This window comes from Harpegnathos saltator, unplaced genomic scaffold, assembly GCF_003227715.2.
Source record: "Harpegnathos saltator strain DR-91 unplaced genomic scaffold, Hsal_v8.6 scaffold139, whole genome shotgun sequence".
NCBI lineage: Eukaryota > Metazoa > Arthropoda > Insecta > Hymenoptera > Formicidae > Harpegnathos > Harpegnathos saltator.
Genome location: NW_020229916.1, coordinates 664604 through 682303, shown reverse-complemented (window position 1 = coordinate 682303; position 17700 = coordinate 664604). Strand labels below are relative to the sequence as shown.

General features: G+C 50.7%; 1 protein-coding gene across 10 annotated transcripts in view; it reads right to left on the bottom strand.

Moving 5' to 3' along the window:
- dnc (phosphodiesterase dunce) overlaps positions 1–17700 on the bottom strand; it is a 302091-nt gene that overhangs the window by 80872 nt on the left and 203519 nt on the right. For 7 of the 10 annotated variants that reach the window (XM_025308093.1, XM_011144618.3, XM_011144621.3 and 4 more), the window contains 2 exons: positions 15814–15846; positions 14319–14339 (listed from right to left, as the gene is read on the bottom strand). The exons of 1 other annotated variant lie outside the window; for it this stretch is intronic. In XM_025308093.1, coding sequence (XP_025163878.1) covers positions 14319–14339; positions 15814–15846 — 54 coding nt within the window. The remainder of the gene's footprint in view (positions 1–14318; positions 14340–15813; positions 15847–17700) is intronic. 2 more of the 10 variants (XM_011144619.3, XM_011144620.3) reach the window with 2 other exon arrangements.

Sequence of the window (17700 nt, the reverse complement as noted above, 5' to 3'; positions counted from 1 at the left end):
ACAAAACCGAGGGATTTGAGTCCTTAATCCTTTCTTAATGCGGGCTGAAATAATGAGCTTTGAAATTCGGAGTTTTCTAAAAGGTGATCATAAATTCTGGGGTCTCGCATTTAGTATCCACAAGCTCGAACCCAAGACACTGTACTTTAAACGATAAACTTCGAAGACAAAGCCTAAAGCCATGGAACTCTGAACCGACAATTTCTTTCAAAATTTCGGCTAGACAGATCTCTTTGGAATTTATTCAGGATCAAGCCCTCATCCATTGGTGTCGATGATTGATTGGAAATTCAGGTCTCTAGAGAATTTTCAACCAAAAACTGGCATCTGGCTCCACTGTGCGGCGGCGGCAAATTAGAGCGGACGCTTCGGCGGCGCCGGGTCTTCTCCGCAGGACACGTCGTTGCCCCGCGGCGGGACAGCATGAAAAATTTGCCTCGCGAAGTCGAGGTGAGCGACGCCTCCGAAGCGACTGCGAAGCGTCTCCGATCGTCGCACGCCATTTCGCGGTCGATTAATGTCCATGACGGCCACGAGGCGCGAGGCTCGGACGAGCGAAGATTGGATGACTGACGAGAGAGAGAGAGAGAGAGAGACGTGCGTGCGTGATCGCACATCGATCAATTAGCATACCAGCAGCCTCGGGCGAGTCTCAGCCAAGGAAAACCGGCGGCCGAGAGAGAGAGAGAGAGAGAGCGCGAAAGTTACGACGCCGCGCGCGGTGCTAATGATCGCGGATGCGCTTCCGCGAGGAGTCGCGGACGACGAAGTTCCGGACGATCGTTCGTCCGGGGGCGGATGAAAATAACACGGCCCCGCCGCGGCGGGATGTCAGAGGCGGCGGTTGGTCCGCGACTCTTTGGAGCGCGTTAGAAGGTTGATATAACGCCCGGCAGCGGGTCGACGAGTCGAGTGACGTGCAAGTCTGGCATTATCGCGAAAGGATATCAAAGTTGCGCGAATCTGTCACGCGTCACCTGCCGTGCTTGACGGCACCGCCGGAGGGAATATCGAAACTTGCGTCATACCTCAACACCCCCGAAGAAATCGTCGCTCTCCGCGTTTTAGCGAGCGATAAACGCGGAGGTGAAGTATTTTTTTCTGTATCGCCGACGCGACCTCGTAATTTCTTTTTTATAATTTGTGACTTCACGAAGGACCCTCTGGTCGTCGTCGTGGTCGTCTTCCTGTGTTCGCAACTCCGACTTCAAAGTCCTCTCAGCTTTGCGCGGCCAATCGCGTTTCTACTTGTGTCGTTTTTTCCATTGATAACAGCCTAAAAATTGAGAAAGAGTCTGAAAGAAAACGGCTTTACCGATTGCCTCGATCGCGTCGACCGGTGCATGTCGTTTCAACGGCATTCTTCGATAACAAGGAGCGCATGTCTCGCTCCTGCAGGTAACTCACGCGACGGCGGGAAGAGCGGCTCGACCGCGAAAAAGACACGAGGGAATCGAGGGGAAACGAGGGAGAAAGACGCGCGGGGCAAGCAGGATCGATCGGAAGCTCTCGCGGCGAGAGAGAGAGAGGAAGAGCGCTAGGTGTGAGAAACCTGCTGCTATTAACGTCGCTTCTCGGCGTCCGTCAGAATCCGGAGCGCTTAAAGGCCGGCTCTCGCGTGTGCATTGAGTCAATGTCACGTCGCCGTACTTTGTAGCGTGCGTGTCGGGAAGCGATCGCACTGACGGCATACAAATAGGCCGATAATAACGGCAGCGCGGCGCGAATAATCCCGCGAAAGATCACAGCGAGACTTCGTTAGTGCGACGGGAAAAGGGAACGCTCGAGTGACAAACGCGGATCCGCGCGCGCGAGGAAAGCCGCATTCTGCGCCATCGACATCACGAACGTCGCGGATTGTCAACTCGAGGCGCCACTCGCCGTGTGTGCACGCGCATTTTTCCCGACCGAGTTAACAGTCCCGTCGACTGACAAGTAACCTCGGGAAACGTCAGACGCCGATTTGCTTCCAATTTTTTATAGTTACTTTTTATGTCAAAATATGAAGAAATCTATTATCATTCTTCGCTTGAATTCTTAGCTTGAATTAATTTTTCCAATTTTCTCGAAATTTTTCAAGTTTTGTACAAGTGCAATCTTTCGCCTCACTATCCAACAAACAAGCTCATTTTAACGTCAAAATCTGATAAAAAATGAACAAGAAATGAACAAAAAACGAGGAAAAGAAATTTTGCAGAAGAATAAACTGTCGTTACCCAACGTCGAATGTAGCGTAAAACTGAACACTTTTTCAACAATGAGACGTCAGCCATAGATTAGATCCGCCATTTTGAATTTTACAAAATGCTTCTGATTCATAATCGGCGACATGTGTGTGTGCAAGTTTCAACAAATCAGATCTGTATAGTTTTAAGAAATATTGTTTTAAATATGTATAAAATAGTGTACTTGTGCAAAACTTGAAAAATTTCGAAAAAAATTGGAGAAATTAATTTAAGCTAAAAATGCTAACAGATTTCTTCATATTTTGACACAAAAAATAACTATAAAAAATTGGAAACAAATCGGCGTCTGTCCGAGGCGTTCCCCGAGGTTTACTCGTGAGCCGCTATTCGCAAGCTGGCGCCGTTGCGACAGCAAGACAGAACCGACAGAACATACACGAGACTGTCGCGACTGCCACGCGAGATTCAGGAAAAACGCACGCGCTCTCGTTACATTCTCATCTGTCGGATACGAGCGTAATAAAGAGTAATAAAATAAAGTCCATCCGTTATAATATTTACTCGGACTTGTGTCACAACCGTTCACCACACAAACTCCGGAGCAGTGGCTCGCAACTGCGACCGCGCGTTCCCCGGTAAATAGTAATTAGCGGTAACGTTACGTCAATATTGCAATTCCTCACGTAGCAAAATGCGAGTAGTACGTAACGCGTGTTGTACGTAACAGTTACATTGTTGGGTGAGAAATGAAATAATGTTGACGTAACGTCAAACGGACGGAGTTTTCCTTCCTCTCTCTTAGCCTCTCCCTCGCTCTCTCTCTCTCTCTCTCTCTCTCTCTCTCTCTCTCTCTCTCTCTCTCTCTCTCTCTCTCTCTCTCTCTCTCTCTCTCTCTCTCTCTATCTCGAGACGTCAATATTATAATTTCTCACTCGACGATATAAACGCGACACAACACACGCCGAGAAACGATAACATTGATGTGACGTCACCGCCAGACGGCGCTTGTCGGCTCCTACGACGTCGTTGGGAAAAAATGCGCGAAAATTCTTGTGCAAACGAACGAACGGATAGCTTCCTCCCTCCCTTTCTTTATCGAGACGCTCTCTTCGTCGAGATCGCCCGGCCGTCTCATTCGAAGCCACCGAATCCAAACAGCTTCTTCCGCTTCCGAGGTCGACGGGAACTCGATACTCTCCCCCGCGGGTGTGGACAAAAAAGTCGCGCACACGCGGTTTCATTTTCTCAGCCGGACAGCTTTAGCTATCAGCTGACGAGTGGAAATCGACGTTGCGCTTACGGCGCGACGCAAGTTCCCAACGGAGCTTCGCGAGAGCCCGACGCGAGATCGGCGCGCTTCTATATTTGCGATATTTGCGCGGCTCGCCAAGCTCATTACGGATCGTGATGCAATCCAAGCTATGAATCGCACGAGTCGGAGGGGGGGGGGCGACGGTGCTTTCGAGGCTTTTCATAACGAGCTCCGCGAGAACGCGCGCGATAAACACTCGAGGATAATTGCGAGGCTACCGACATCGCACGGCTCTCCATCGCGTTATTTTCTTCTTCCTCCTTCCCCGTTCCATTTTTCCGCGTGCGCACGTCGTCGTCGTCATCGTCGCATTGTCCGCGGTGGAGTTTTCGCGCTTCGGAAGCTCCGCGGTTGCGTCAAATCGGTGACGCAACGCGAGGCTGGGATCGCGTCGAGCGACGATCACAATGCGACGGAAATTTTCTTTATTAGGAGATCTCCGTCGAGATTCCAGCGGAATATTTCGCGGTCGGGAGTCATCGTTACGTAATTGCTTCGAGTTTAACTCAGAGTCGGGGGCGAGGGGGGAAGGGCTGACGCAGCTTCATTTTTCTCGCGACGAGGACGAGCGACATAGCCGACGTTATCACCGCGCGGTGTTAACGGTAGACGGTTTAGATCCAATTATAGTCTTCATCCCCCCTCTCCTTGCCACTCTGGGTTAATCAGATTACTCGCGTATCAGCTCGCAGTGCGGTGAATTTTATCAAAAAATCGCGCGCGAGAGGTTATCCCGAATCGCTTTGCGCGATTCGCGTCGAAAATTTGCCGGCATCTAACTGGAATCCGATGTGATTTTCCAGAATCTACGTGAGACGGTCAGAGAGACGTGATTTCAAACGCGCGAGCCAAACTACAAACGGGAGAGCCAAAGTTCGCCCTCGGCTTTCATCTGACTTTAGAATTTCGCTTGTGTTGTCATTTTTATTCCACCAACGAGCAGTGTTGATTCCGATTGTGTAACGTTACATTATGCCGGGTGTTAAAAATAGCGGCAGACCTTGAGAAATAATCGAGGATATCGCAAATAAGGAATATGAGATAGGAAATTAATGATCGGAAACGCATAATGTGCGAGATCAAAAGCGTTAAAAAAATGCCATTATTATGCTTGCCGTAAGCTGTATGCATATTAGTCATTTTGACCTCTGTAAAGGTGGTCATTTTGATACAAAGAAGCAATCTGAGAGGCCGCGCGCGACTGTTGGTTTAAAAATCGAGAAACCACTCAAGTACAGCAGAATGCGAACACATACCCTGTCCACTCATTGTTTAATGTTACAAAAGTTACAAAAGTAAAATGTTACAAAATTTTATGCTACAAGATTTAAAAATAAAAAAATTAAATTTAGCTAGTGACGTGCTGATATTACTGTATTTATAGCTGAAATTGAGTGCATTTCTTCTGTTTACGTTTACACAAAAAGGTATGTCGAAAAGTATTTTCCTTATCTTACAGGTAATGCGTTTCCGATCATTAGTTTCCTATTTCATATTATTCTTACTCACATATCTTCTATTATCTCTCAAGGTTTGTCGGTATACTTTTTTTAACACCCTGCAGATAACGAACTACCCGAAAACACGCATCACTTGGCCGCAAACTGTCAAAATCATCCGGCACCATAAAATTGTACGATATCCGATCGAAAAAAAAAAAAAAAAAAAAATGTTACTTCTCTGATATTCTATTGATCTCTATTGATTCTAGACAGATTCTAAACTTACGCTTGGGATGACAATAGAATTTCCAATTGGTATCATAACCAACTTTGGCACGAATTTGGCGATCTTAATTGTAACCAGCGTAATCTAATTTAACGTTCCCGGGAAGATCCCGGGAAATTTTTGCGCGAGCTTCCGCGTACAATTTTTACGTCTCGTCTCGAAGGACGCGTCGCGTCTTCCGCGACAATCGGTGCGTTATCAATGACTGATAAAATACACACGTCACGGTCGAGATCGCTGCAGCATGGCGATTTGCTCTATCGCGGCGTAATGTTCCCCCGTCTCGACGAGACGTCGAAGCTCTTGTAATAATCCGGGCGTTATCGCGGCGCTCGATAACAAATATATACAGACAAACAACGTTCGCAAGAGCCCGAGTAACGTAATCGATCGGAAGAACGATCGACACCGCCTGGAAATCCATTGAGTTTAATCGAGTTTTCCCTCTCGAGACTCGTATCCACTCAGCAGGTTCCCTCCCTCCCCTGGTTTCTCGGAAAAATCCTACGCGCGCTCGAGTAATCATCAAGTAAACAAGTATCATCGCGGTGGTGGTGGCGGTTCGCGTAAAAATAAAAGCAAACGCGGCACTGCAAATTCGACGCGGAGGTCGACGAATCCGGCTTCGGAGTCGAGCGGTACATTTCGAGACGCACCGATGAAACGTATTGCTCGCCGAGCTCCCACGGATTTCCCGTCGCGCACAACAGCATTACCACCTTCAGCGAAACTTTCGATTGATCCGACAATTCCAACTCGACATGCGGCCCCGCTTGCGGAGGCGGCCGGCCACCTCGTTAAGCGGAGCGCCCAACTTCAAAAGCTGACCCGAGGAGTCCGGTCGCATCTAGACGCTTTTCCCAGTCATCGCGTGCTCAATTACTCGCGTAATGAAACAGCCGCGAACAACGAGCGCGTTAAATACACACGAGCGTGTCTCATCGCAGAGGGAGCGAGCGAGCGAAAGGGAGAGACAGGGAGAGACGGGGAGAGACCGACTAAATTCGACGATACGTCCCGGGCGATGAACTCGAGTCACCGTAGCGGAAGGCTCGCTCGAATGGCAGAAACCGGGATCAGAGGGAGAAAAAGAGGGAAAAACTAGGCGTAACTAGGCCGCCCTTTTCCCTACGAGCTAAAAATATGGCCGCGCTCGGCGAGCCGCAAGGATGTATGACAACGCTTCCGATGGGAGATGAATTAAATAACAGAGCTAAATAATAGACTTCGGTGCGGCTAAAGCCGAGGTTTGTGGCGCGGCGAGCCTTGGAGGAGACAGACAGGCGGACACTGGCGGGGAACGCTGTTTTTGTCACCGTCAGCACTTGAAGTGACAAGAATGAAGCGCGAGAGAAGCATAAAACGAGCGAATCTAATTCTTTCGCTACAGTCCGATTTCTCGACGGCTCGCTCCGACGTAATATAGAACTCGCTGCTTTGCGGCGAGGATCGCTGACCAATGAGAATTCTCGTCAGATAGATAGAGAGAGAGAGAGAGAGACAGAGAGACAAGCTGCACGCCTCTCCTCTCTTCGAGGCTGGATTTCAGCCTGTTCTCTCTCTCTCTCTCTCTCTCTCTCTCTCTCTCTCTCTCTCCCTCTCTCTCTTTCTCTCCCCTCTCGTCCTCGCCCTCGCTCTTTCCCTCACCATCATCCGCGTCGTCGTCGTTCCTCACCGCCTACGCTCACAAATTCCTGCGCTAATGCGTCGATTCGCGCGACTCCAATTCCTCGGGTTTACGCAAATTGCATTGGTCCACCTAGCCGGCAGGCCGCGATTGTTCCGATCGCGCGGAGAGCAACGGAATTCCGCCCGCGATTTCCGCTCGCGCGTTTGGAGAACACGCGCGCGCGCCGCAACCCTTTTCGGCAACCCCGACGCGACAACCTTCACACTTTCCCGTGTCGCGCTCTCGGCCGCCGTCAACGTGGAACGTCATCCCGCGCACCCGCACGCTCGTCTCGCGGCAATTTCGCCGCGCGAGGATTCCGAGCGGATCGTCGCGCCGCGCCTCCGGCGGACGTTCCGAAATTATCGAAATCTCGCGGAGAAACTCCGCGGAGTAAAGACCCGTTTTCGTCCTCGCCAGGCGCTCGAGTCTCACACAAAACACGTCGAAGAACCTTCTCTCTCTCTCTCTCTCTCTCTCTCTCTCTCTCTCTCTCTCTCTCTCTCTCTCTCTCTCTCTCTCTCTCTCTCTCTCTCTCTCTCTCTCTCCCTCTCCCTCTCCCTCTCTCTCCCCGTTCCTCTTCTCACAGTCGCGGGGGAGAATTCTCCGCGATAATCACCTTCCGCGCGCGGCCGGCAGAGAATACGGCGATAGCCGCGAGAACAGAGACACACGGGAGTATCACACACGCATACACCTCGCTCGACGTGTGAATCGTCAAGGCCGCAGGTCAGTCGCGACGGGGGAGAGACTCGCGAGCAGCGGACGCGCACGCGGTCCGCGCTGTCGAACACCTCGTGTTTGCCGCGACGTCAGACTGGCCGGGGTGTTCTGGTCTCGCAGAGATTTCCCTCGCGGGGGAGGAGGAGGGGAGAGCCAAGGGATGGCGGACGGCAGAGAGAGAGAGAGAGAGAGAGAGAGAGAGAGAGAGAGAGAGAGAGAGAGAGGAGAGAGGGGGTGGGAGTGGGTAGCCGACGGCGACGATTTGCGCGCACCGTCACTGCGCAATCTCACCCCCCGCTCCGCTCCCCCCCTGCTGTGCGACTAGTGTTACGCGGGCAGAATGGAGCCGCTCTCAGGTGATGAAACGGATGAATAGATAAAGTCGTGCGTGTGCGTGCGTACGTGATGCGTGCTCGCGCGCGCGCGCGCGCCTCGGCCCTGAGCGAGCGGCGATCTCGCGCGGGCCATGTGGTCGAAGAGCGAGAGCGGGGTCTCCTCTTGAGAAGACGCGACGCGGATGCTCCGCACAGGATGTTACCGTGAACAGAGGAGTATTATTCCAGATCGTTGGAATTCCTCGGGCGGTCTGGAGCCGACGTGGGCCGAATAAGAAACGCGCGCCCGGGCGCGCGTTTGGATGCTCTGTTCTGCAGCTCGCGAGCGGTACGGCGGGATCAGCTGGAGCCCGGGCGATTGTTGCCATTTTTAAGCCTCCCCTTGCCTCACCGCGGCCATCTTGAATCGGGAGAAACGAGGAAACAACCGGCGATACTGATAGATGCGTTTCGGTTCGGCCGAGTTCTGCGAGGCGACGGTTTTCCTTGGCTCTAACAGTCGACAAGTGACGGGTCAAATCAACGAGACAGGGTCTTGAGGAGAGATAAAAAGTTGGGCGGATGGGTCGCGTGTCTTGTGAATTTTGCGGACTATGCTGATCCGCTGGATCGATCGCAAGAGCCATATCCTTCCACTTGGACTTTACTAGTATATCTTCAAGAATCTTGAGGGGATGCATTCTACGAGAGACCAAGAGCCTTGAGGTTAAGCCAATGAAAGGGCCATCAGCGCCGTACGACGACGAATAGTTTGCAAATTACCGTAAAACTCGACTCGTTTGGCTCACCGGGGGACCCCACAATGGAGCAGTTGAAGGCTCTCCGGCCGGCGCTCTCTAAGCGTCAACAACCCCCGGCGAGGCTCTCCCTCGGCCGCGCGCGGCGGCCGCGCTGGGAATCGCGAAACGCGCCGCCGACAAGTCGTCTCAATTGCAGCCGTTCAATCTGCATACAGAGCGAACCATTCGCCGGATGTTCAATGAATTTTAACGCGCGGTGCGACTGAATCACACGACGGCCGGCTGCTCCAGGCCGCGCGACGTGTTCCACGCCGCTGCGCTAACACACGCGATCGGAAGTTATTAACGCGATGAATATGGAAGACGACGTTCTTACGCGACCGAGCGTGCGGCTCGCGCTGCAGACGCAAAGCAGTTGTTTTGCAAAACCGCGCGACAATGCGACTCGACGTTGACGGGGACTTTGCGCCGAAAGCGCGAAAGCCGAGGAGGAGACACTACGGATGCGGCGGCGGAAATTTGAGGCGCACCCCCCTCCCCCTCCTCTTCCTCGCCGCCTTTCATTACACGAGGACGATACTTTTTTGCCGTTTTACGCTATTCGCCGCTCGCGAGAGAGAGAGAGAGAGAGAGAGAGAGAGAGAGAGAGAGGCCAAAGCGTGTGTCGAGGCGCACACCTGTCGTGCAAGTCACCGCGCGGCGAGTTTTTCTCGCTCGTAAAAAGGCACGCAGATCCGCGCGCGAGTTTCTCGAGACGTTAAGAAGCGCGTTATTAATGATCTCGAAACCGTGCTCTACCTGCGAATGCGCTCGATGCGCTCTTGGCGCGATTATTAAAGATCGAGTTCCCGTCCGACGTGCGTCATAAACGACGGGACGGGGGAAGGAGGGGAATTGTGGATGACTTTGAACCGTCGTCAGAGGCGCGTGACCTATCGTGACTCCTCGTCGTGGAGTCGTGGTCGTCTTTCTTGTCGAAAGCGCGCTGGCATCTCCTCGGTGGCAACAAGCGAGGAGGAGATCTGAGCGGACTGAAGGGCCGACGAGAGGCGCGGCTTTGCAGCGTGACGGAGATGCGAAGTGTAAAAATTGTTGTAGAAATTGTGTTGCCGAGTCTCCACGCTTAGAATTCATTAGCGCTCCCGTGCGGGAATTTCTAAGCAAAATGGGCTACCAAAAATTTAGTTTCTCTTAATTTTCTTGAGTACGCTTTGAGCAACAGAACTGCGGATTGCGGCACAAACGTAGCACAATGCAGCACAGTTGGAAAAAAAAGATACAAAATTCGAGAAAAGGCGGGGCCAACTTTACACACGTCTAAAAGAATAGAACGCCTCAGCGGAGTAAATTCCGTTGCAGAACGGTGAATTTTCCGGTCAACAATAGATTTCGCTTTGTAAAGTGTAAAAATGATAATCTACAAAAATACACGAGACAGAAAGGTAAAAGTCAATTAAGGCGAAGTGTCGAAACGTTCCTTTACTCGATCGATAAGGATCGAGTAAGTTAGCGATTTTGCGCGCGCCAAGCAGAATCGCGCAAGCGAGGGTCGGATTGCGACGGTCGCGCCGTCGCGAAGTGTTCGCGAATCGCGTCTCGAAATTCCAGCCGACCATCAGCTCGTGCGCTCTGCGACGTCAGTTCGCACTTTGCAAAAATGTCCTGCCATCCGTCAGCTCGTCGTATTACGCGAGTGTTCGCGAAAGTGGCCGGCCGGAAACGTCGCGACAACGCCGTTTAACGCCGTTTTCGCATTATTCGCCCGCCGGTTCAGTGTCGATTTTCCCGCCGAGATTTGCGATCGACGACTGCACGCAACTTTCCCACGAAGCTGCCGGATCACGGCTTTGCGTAAGTGGGAACCTTCGAAAACAGCTGTCCGGCCAACACGGTCGTTTTCACTTCCGCGATTGCATCACGCATGAGCGGCACGAATCGTCGAGCAGTCTGTCTCGCGTTGGACACAGCAGAGAGGAAAGAGGATAATCCATATTTTCAGCCCTCCGTATTTCCGTCCCTCTATGATCCGAGATCCGGGGAATCGCAAGGAACGATTGATTGTTTCCGTTTCAGGTAACAATGCGGAGAAAAACTAAGATAAAACACTTGCACTTACTCAAGGCGCTTGCACTTGCTCAGGACGAAGACGCTTGCGTAGGCCGAGAGAGGAAGAGAGAAGGAAACGACGAAGTACTCGACACTCGAAGTGACGCAAACGACCGTGCGCTTGCGGACGCGATCCGGCGATTGTTCGAGAGCTCGGCGGCGACGCGGCGCCGAGGAAAATACGTCGCGGAAAAGTCGCATTCGACGTCGGACGAGTCGCGCACGCGACGCGGCTAAACAATTCCGTTGAATTCGCCGGCGATGTTGCGCGAAGTAGTACGGGACAAACGCAATAATTAAGCGCATTCAGTCCGTCCAGTTGTCATTGTCGCGACGGGTCATAGGTCAGTGAGCGCGCGCACGTCCGCGCAGACGACTGCGCGCTTTTACGAACGGAAGAATTCCCCCTTTCTCCTCTCTTCCCTCCGTGCCTACGTCCCTCCCTCCCTCCCTCTCTCTCTCTCTGTCTGTTTAGTCTCGTCGCTCTTAATTCGTTCTTGTGCTGTGTGTTTTCTTCTTTCATCTCTTTTCTAAGTATTTTCTTATATTTCTGTAATCTGCAACTTTTGTTCTCGATGCAGCGCTCTTGAAAGGCTAAGGTAAACGTCCCAAAATCCGACCACTTTGAAAAGAAATATTTATTACTTATTTTAATAATAACGAACGAAAGTAATAATTATTGTAAAAAAAAAAAAACTCCAATATTTGACGATTAGTGGGGGAAAAATATGTCCCATTTTATATTAAAATAAAGATTAATTAAATAAGTATGCACCCCTAGGGTTTGGCAAAATAATGGTCAATCGTTAATAAATTCATCTTAAGAGATAGCATCTATATTTCTATTATTTCCCGTTCCCCACATGCTAATTTTCTAATTGCGATCGGACACTGGAATAAATGATATCCGAACATTGGACCGTAAACCTATTTCAATTGTCCGCTCACTGGTACATTAATGCGCTTCATTACTCGTATAAATATTTCATCAATAATACATGAGTTTAAATCATTTTTCTCTACTTAAGGAAATTTTAAGTTTTCGAATAAATGCAAATATTTATATCAAAACTATTCTTAATATTATATATTGTACTTTTCGTGACGACCTACGCTTAAACGTCTGGCTTAAACTGGGACATTTACTTTAACCTTTGAACGATGAGAAATGAATCTATCTTCCTTCCTCCTCTCTCTTTCTAACTGCCTCTCGAGCCGCGCGCCTGCTGCTTTCCGCAGCATTCGATGTTGCGACGGCTTTGAACCGAGCTGTATTACAATTATAACGCTCTATTACAATTTTAACGCCTTTCTACTTTCTTCTTTTGGTTATCATATTGTAGTGTAGTTTCCTCCTCCCCTTCACTCGATAGCCGTTGTGTTTAAGTCGCGCTCGAGGGGGAGTTCTCCCGGAGCGCGGAAGAGATATATCCACCCGTCCGTCTATATTTTCCTCCTTCGCCCTCGCGTTTCGTCTGAGCGGCGTCGGCGTCGGCGTCGGCGTCGGCGGCAAAGAGATCCACGCTCGGAATTCGCGGTCTACTTCGCAGCAGCATTTCCGCCGCTGGCGGCTAAAATCCGCGCGCGGCGCGCCTCGGCTTAAAGGTCGAGCCCGCCGCTCGGGCGAGCCATTCAGCTATTTTCATTCAATTTGAGAAGTTTACGTTGGAGAGCCTCCAGGCGCGCACGCGGAGCCGGCACACGTGACTTTGATGTATCGCTTTCTCTCTCGCGCGCGTTACTGCCACAGCCTTCCGAGCGACTTACGTCGTATAATTAAATCGCACGGCCGCGGCTACTCCGCCGTCGGGCCGGCGACGCGAGAAGAGCGACGGGATTTCCGAGCGAGCGCGACGGACGCGACGGCCGGATACGCGGCCGGCTCGCACATTGTACGTGTCGTGTAAACCTCTCGCCAGTGCTTTGTTAGCCGCGCGTCTTTGTGCGGCCGAGACGCTCCGAGAGTATTCCCAGGCTGACTGCGAGAGCGCGCTCGACACGTGCGGCTTTTCGCGCACAGCCGCGTTTTCGACGAGGCCGGAACAGTTAATCTCCGAAAGAAAAATCGAAAATCGTTCGCGATAATCGAGGGGAACGCGAGATGATACGAGATTCCCTATAAATCCGCCGGCTGCTGATAACGTGCTCCATCGTAGCTCCCTCCTCCTCCCCTCCGCACGATTATTTATCAATTCCGCTTTTAATCGCGATTTCTCAGCCCTTGAAATGCGGGGTGCTTCGGGGCTGAACGTCGAAATGTCGGCTCGTCTAAGTGAGTAATTTTGGATCTCTCGGGTCAAATTACGTATTCGGATCAATAAACAACGATGGTATTTGATTTTCATGTCGTTGTAATTTTACGAAACAACGAGGGACCGCGAAAGATCTCACTGGTCGAAGCGCGGCGCGTGTTGTTTCGTGAAATTATAACGTGAAAATATCACTCGACCCGAGGAATCCGAAATTACCCATTGCGCAATTTGAAGCTGCTGATGCTTTTCGCTGAGCCGAGATATTTGTAGCCGCAAGTCAATCGGCGGACGAAACAATTTTCCGAAATATTGACACCGAGACAGATTAAATTTTACCGTCGCCAAAACACGTGAAAGGGAACACGGATACAAATCAACGGATCAACGGATAATCGGTCGACAATATAAGCCGACGGATGCGAGCCGCAGCCGAAAGATCAAAGGAGCGAATGGAAATTGGATAGAGCGAGGAAGAGGGAAATCGGGACGCGCGACGCGCGGAAATTCAATCGGCCGGTGGTCGTCGATCGCGCGTTTCATTTACGCACGGGGATTACGATGCAAAACGTCCGGCTGTTTCCGGAAAACGCCGGACGTTGGCGTCACGACAGATGGACGCCGCTTTCCGCGCTTTCCGCGCGGAGAGCGTCCCACGCTATCAATCTGCGCGCTAATGCCACTCGAGATAAAAACATTTGCACAGTCTGCACTTCCACTCGTGTGCACTCACGTTGCACTCGGTCTATCGTAAAATGAGACTCGCGTGTCGTCGTAACAAGCTCTGCGTAATAATAGACAGCCTTCTCTGCGGAAAGAGGGAGAGACGGAGAGAGGGAGAGAGAGAGGGCGCGCAACTCACTCGCATTCTGTGATACCGTCGACTACAGTCGATTACAGTTGATTACATTTTGGCGATTTACTCGCGCGACGTCTCGTGCGAGAAGTCTTCGCGACTCGGCGCTCGCCCTCGCAGCCCGAGTTGGCGAACGCTGGCTTGAGCAAATTTCTGTCATCCTGCGGATGATACGTCGAAGGATCAACAGGGATTATCTCGGAGACACCGATTCAGACTTCGAGTGTGACATTTACGACGAAACGGCACGTTTGTCACGTTTAGTCGCGCATCGACGGACATACACGTTCATACCAATCATACACACATACGTACGCGCGCGCGCCACACACACACACACACACACACACACATACAAGTTCATACTTGATGCCACAGGCGAGCACATCGAAATTAGGTGATGATGCAACTTACCTGTACTGATCGGTAAATATCCTGAAAATAAGAATTCGTGTTTATTCGACGACGTTCAACTATGGTCAGCATGCGGTTAAGTTATATTTACGTGTAAGACTCGCAAAACGGGGGTTAAATCGACTACAATCACGCGCGCGCCGCGACGCGCGTAGGAGGAGGCACACGAAGAAAAACTTCGCCAAGCATGGTAAAACGCCAAAGCGTAAATGCCAGTAAATATTGCGATGTGCTCGAAATTTCGATTATCCCGGGCGAAGAAGGAACGGCGGCGTTCTCACGATCAACGGACGTGTTGTTCTTCTCTGACTTTTCACCTTCGGCTCGCGGAAAGCGACTCGACAGTGCAGACTCGATCGCGCCGCAGTTTCGATTGTCCGATCCTACGTTCTCTAATCAACAGTACAGCTACGTTTACGGAGTAGATCACAAGCGATATCGCAGTTTGCGGAAGCACGAGATTTGCGTGATCTTATGCTAAAGCTGTACGTGTACGTGTGTGTGTGCGCGTGCGTGTGCGCGCGTATGTGTGCACGTGAGATCGATGCGATCTCGCGCCAGAGTTTCTTCAGTCGCTCTTCCACCGCCGTTAATGGGCGAGTAACCAGGAAAGTACGAGAAAGGGTGACGTAATAAAAAAGAAAAAAAAAAAAAAAAGACAAATAACAAACAGAGAGATCAAATCCCGACGAACAATGGTGATGCTCACAAGTGCGGATGCGTCGCCGTTGCGATCCCGTTGCTCCTCTCTAATTTAATCCGCCATCGTTTAATCGCGAGACAATTTATCTGAAACTTCTCAACGATAAGCGTAGAGAAGTGACTGATTTTAGTGTCTATCGGCCTCATCAATATCGCTCCAAACCGCATAATTCACGTATCCTCTCTTCTTTTATTTTTACTTCTTCTTTTTCAAATAGTTATCCCGAATGACGTCTCGCCAAGTAACGCGAGCGGTCGCGTTGGCGCACCGCGTGCGCCGCGACGGAACAACGTCCGTGAGAGCTATCATCCTTGGATAAATGTCGTACACAGATCGATCGCGCCGCAAAATTCGCCGTAAAAGAGAGAAAGAGAGAGAGAGAGAGAGAGAAAGAGGGCGAGGAACGACACGCGTCGCCCACACGGACTGAAACGCAGCGCGGCGCGATCGCGCTTGTGAGCGAGCGCACGTGAGGGACCAACATCGATTCATTTGAGCGGCAGGTGAGACTACGTCCGTGAGAATTTAACGGGACAGCATTATCCAAGTGTTAACGAGGACTCCATACACACACAAAGGTCGGACGACACGGTCGGTGTGTCACACATGCACGTGGCAGGGTATTGCTCGCGTCGACGCCAAAGAGTTCCGCGCGCGCGCGCGCCTGACGATTAATTTCGGTAATGCACGGCGGTAATCCGGCGAGCTGCTCGAACGGCGGCTTGTTAGTGTGAGGGTTCTAAGTGTGAAGTAAAACGAGAGGAGTTAAGTATAATAGGATCGAGTACATACGCTCGCTCGACAGGAAGCTCTGTCTCTTTGAACCTGTAACCCAAGGATCACATACATCACATATCGTCACATCCCGACACCCATTAGCGACGACAAGACACTCAGGCCCAGGCGGAAGGATGATGCTTCCCTGAGCTCCGCACCGCCGTGCGGGAGGAAACGCGAGGGTAATCGAACCATGACAGGGAACCGCGACTCGCCGAGACTCGACGCGGAAAGAGCAGCCGCTCGAGTCTCTCGAGTTCGAGGAAGAAGCAAATCGGGGGCTCATTTGTCTTAATTGGCCCCAATCGATCCCTGGAAATAATTATTCTCCCAACGAAAGCATCATCCCGCCGTGGGCAGAATCGGAAGTGTGCACGCAACATAATGATACGAGTGTGACACGAGAAAAATCAATGTTATAAGCTCCACCGCTACCCAGAGAAGGGGAGAGAGAGAGGAGAGAGAGAGAGAGAGAGAGAGAGAGAGGGGGGGAGAGGGGAGGAGGCGCTAAGAGAGCTACGCAAAATCGCGAGGACGAGTGACGGATTACTCGCGTTCGGTTATCGAGCAAAAAATAACAGCGGCATCACAATGCTCTCGGGGATGGAGCGCGTTTCCAAAGCCCTTCGAAGAAAAAGAATAAAAAATAATAAGAGAAGTAAAATAAAAAAGAAATAAAGAAAGAGATAAAAAATCCGATCGTCAGGTGGATTTTTATCTCCGGTGTCGCCGCGGCCGGTGGCAGTCGCGTGTCACACACGGCCGAGTACGTTCCGTATCGACGATTTTCGCGCTCGCAAATAGCCGGAGCTTCAAGTATCGACCAGCCGTTCGCGCGTTGACCGTCCGAGACGTTCGCCGTTATTATTACCCGGGAAAATGCTCGCGCTATCTTGCCGCGGTAAACGCGTGCTCACGCGGAGCGCGTATCAGCGGGGTCCCTCCCGTTATCCATTTTATCGGCCTCAGCTTTCGCCCTGAAGCCAGCTCGACACCGACGAAGAGGCACCTGCATTACCGATACACGTTCTCCTCGTCGCCGCGAAACCGTTCGCGCTCCGCGACGTCTCTCCCGAACGATAACCGCGGACGAGCGCACCCGGACGATCAGCAGCAGCAGCGTGTGTCGTCTTCTCTCGCCGTGCGTTATCATCCGACAATTGGAGCGACGTGAACATCGTCACTTGACCTTACAACCGAGGCTCTCGGGTATAACGCCATTGTACAGTTGCAGGAGAGAGGTGCGGTGTCGTATTTACGCATGCATGAAGAACCCCGCGAATCGTGTGTGTGTGTGTGTGTATGTTGCCATTGTCGTGTCGATGATGAAGACGCCGACGAGATAAGAATGAAGACCGTCTCATGAGTGATTTGACGAAGACGGAAAGTTGCGACATTTAATTGCATCTTTGAACTTTGAATCGAATTTTGTGTCAAATCACAGCGTGGCCAAACTGTTGACACACGCAGAGACATCTAATGTACCTCATTGCAAGTCTGTATCGTCGATAAAAGACATCGAGGTAGTTGCGAATTATAAATTATTAAGAATATCTACAAATAATCAAGTATTTCAGCACATTCGAAACACATTCGAAAGGCACAAAGCTTTTCTTAATCAGTAAGATAATATAAACGAGGGATATATCAGTCTGAAAAAATATATTTAAAATATCGAGGTCGTCGAGGTAATTGCAAATTATAAATCAGCATTAAAGATATTTATAAGCGATCAAATATTTCAAGATAAAACACAGGGGGGAGATATATTTTGCCGCAAAAAATACATTTAAAAGATTTGAAATAAGATTATTTGAAATGAAATATTTGAGATAAAATATTTGAAATAAAATACGCTCGAATGGAGATCTGATATGAACAAGAATAAGGGTCTCGCAAATA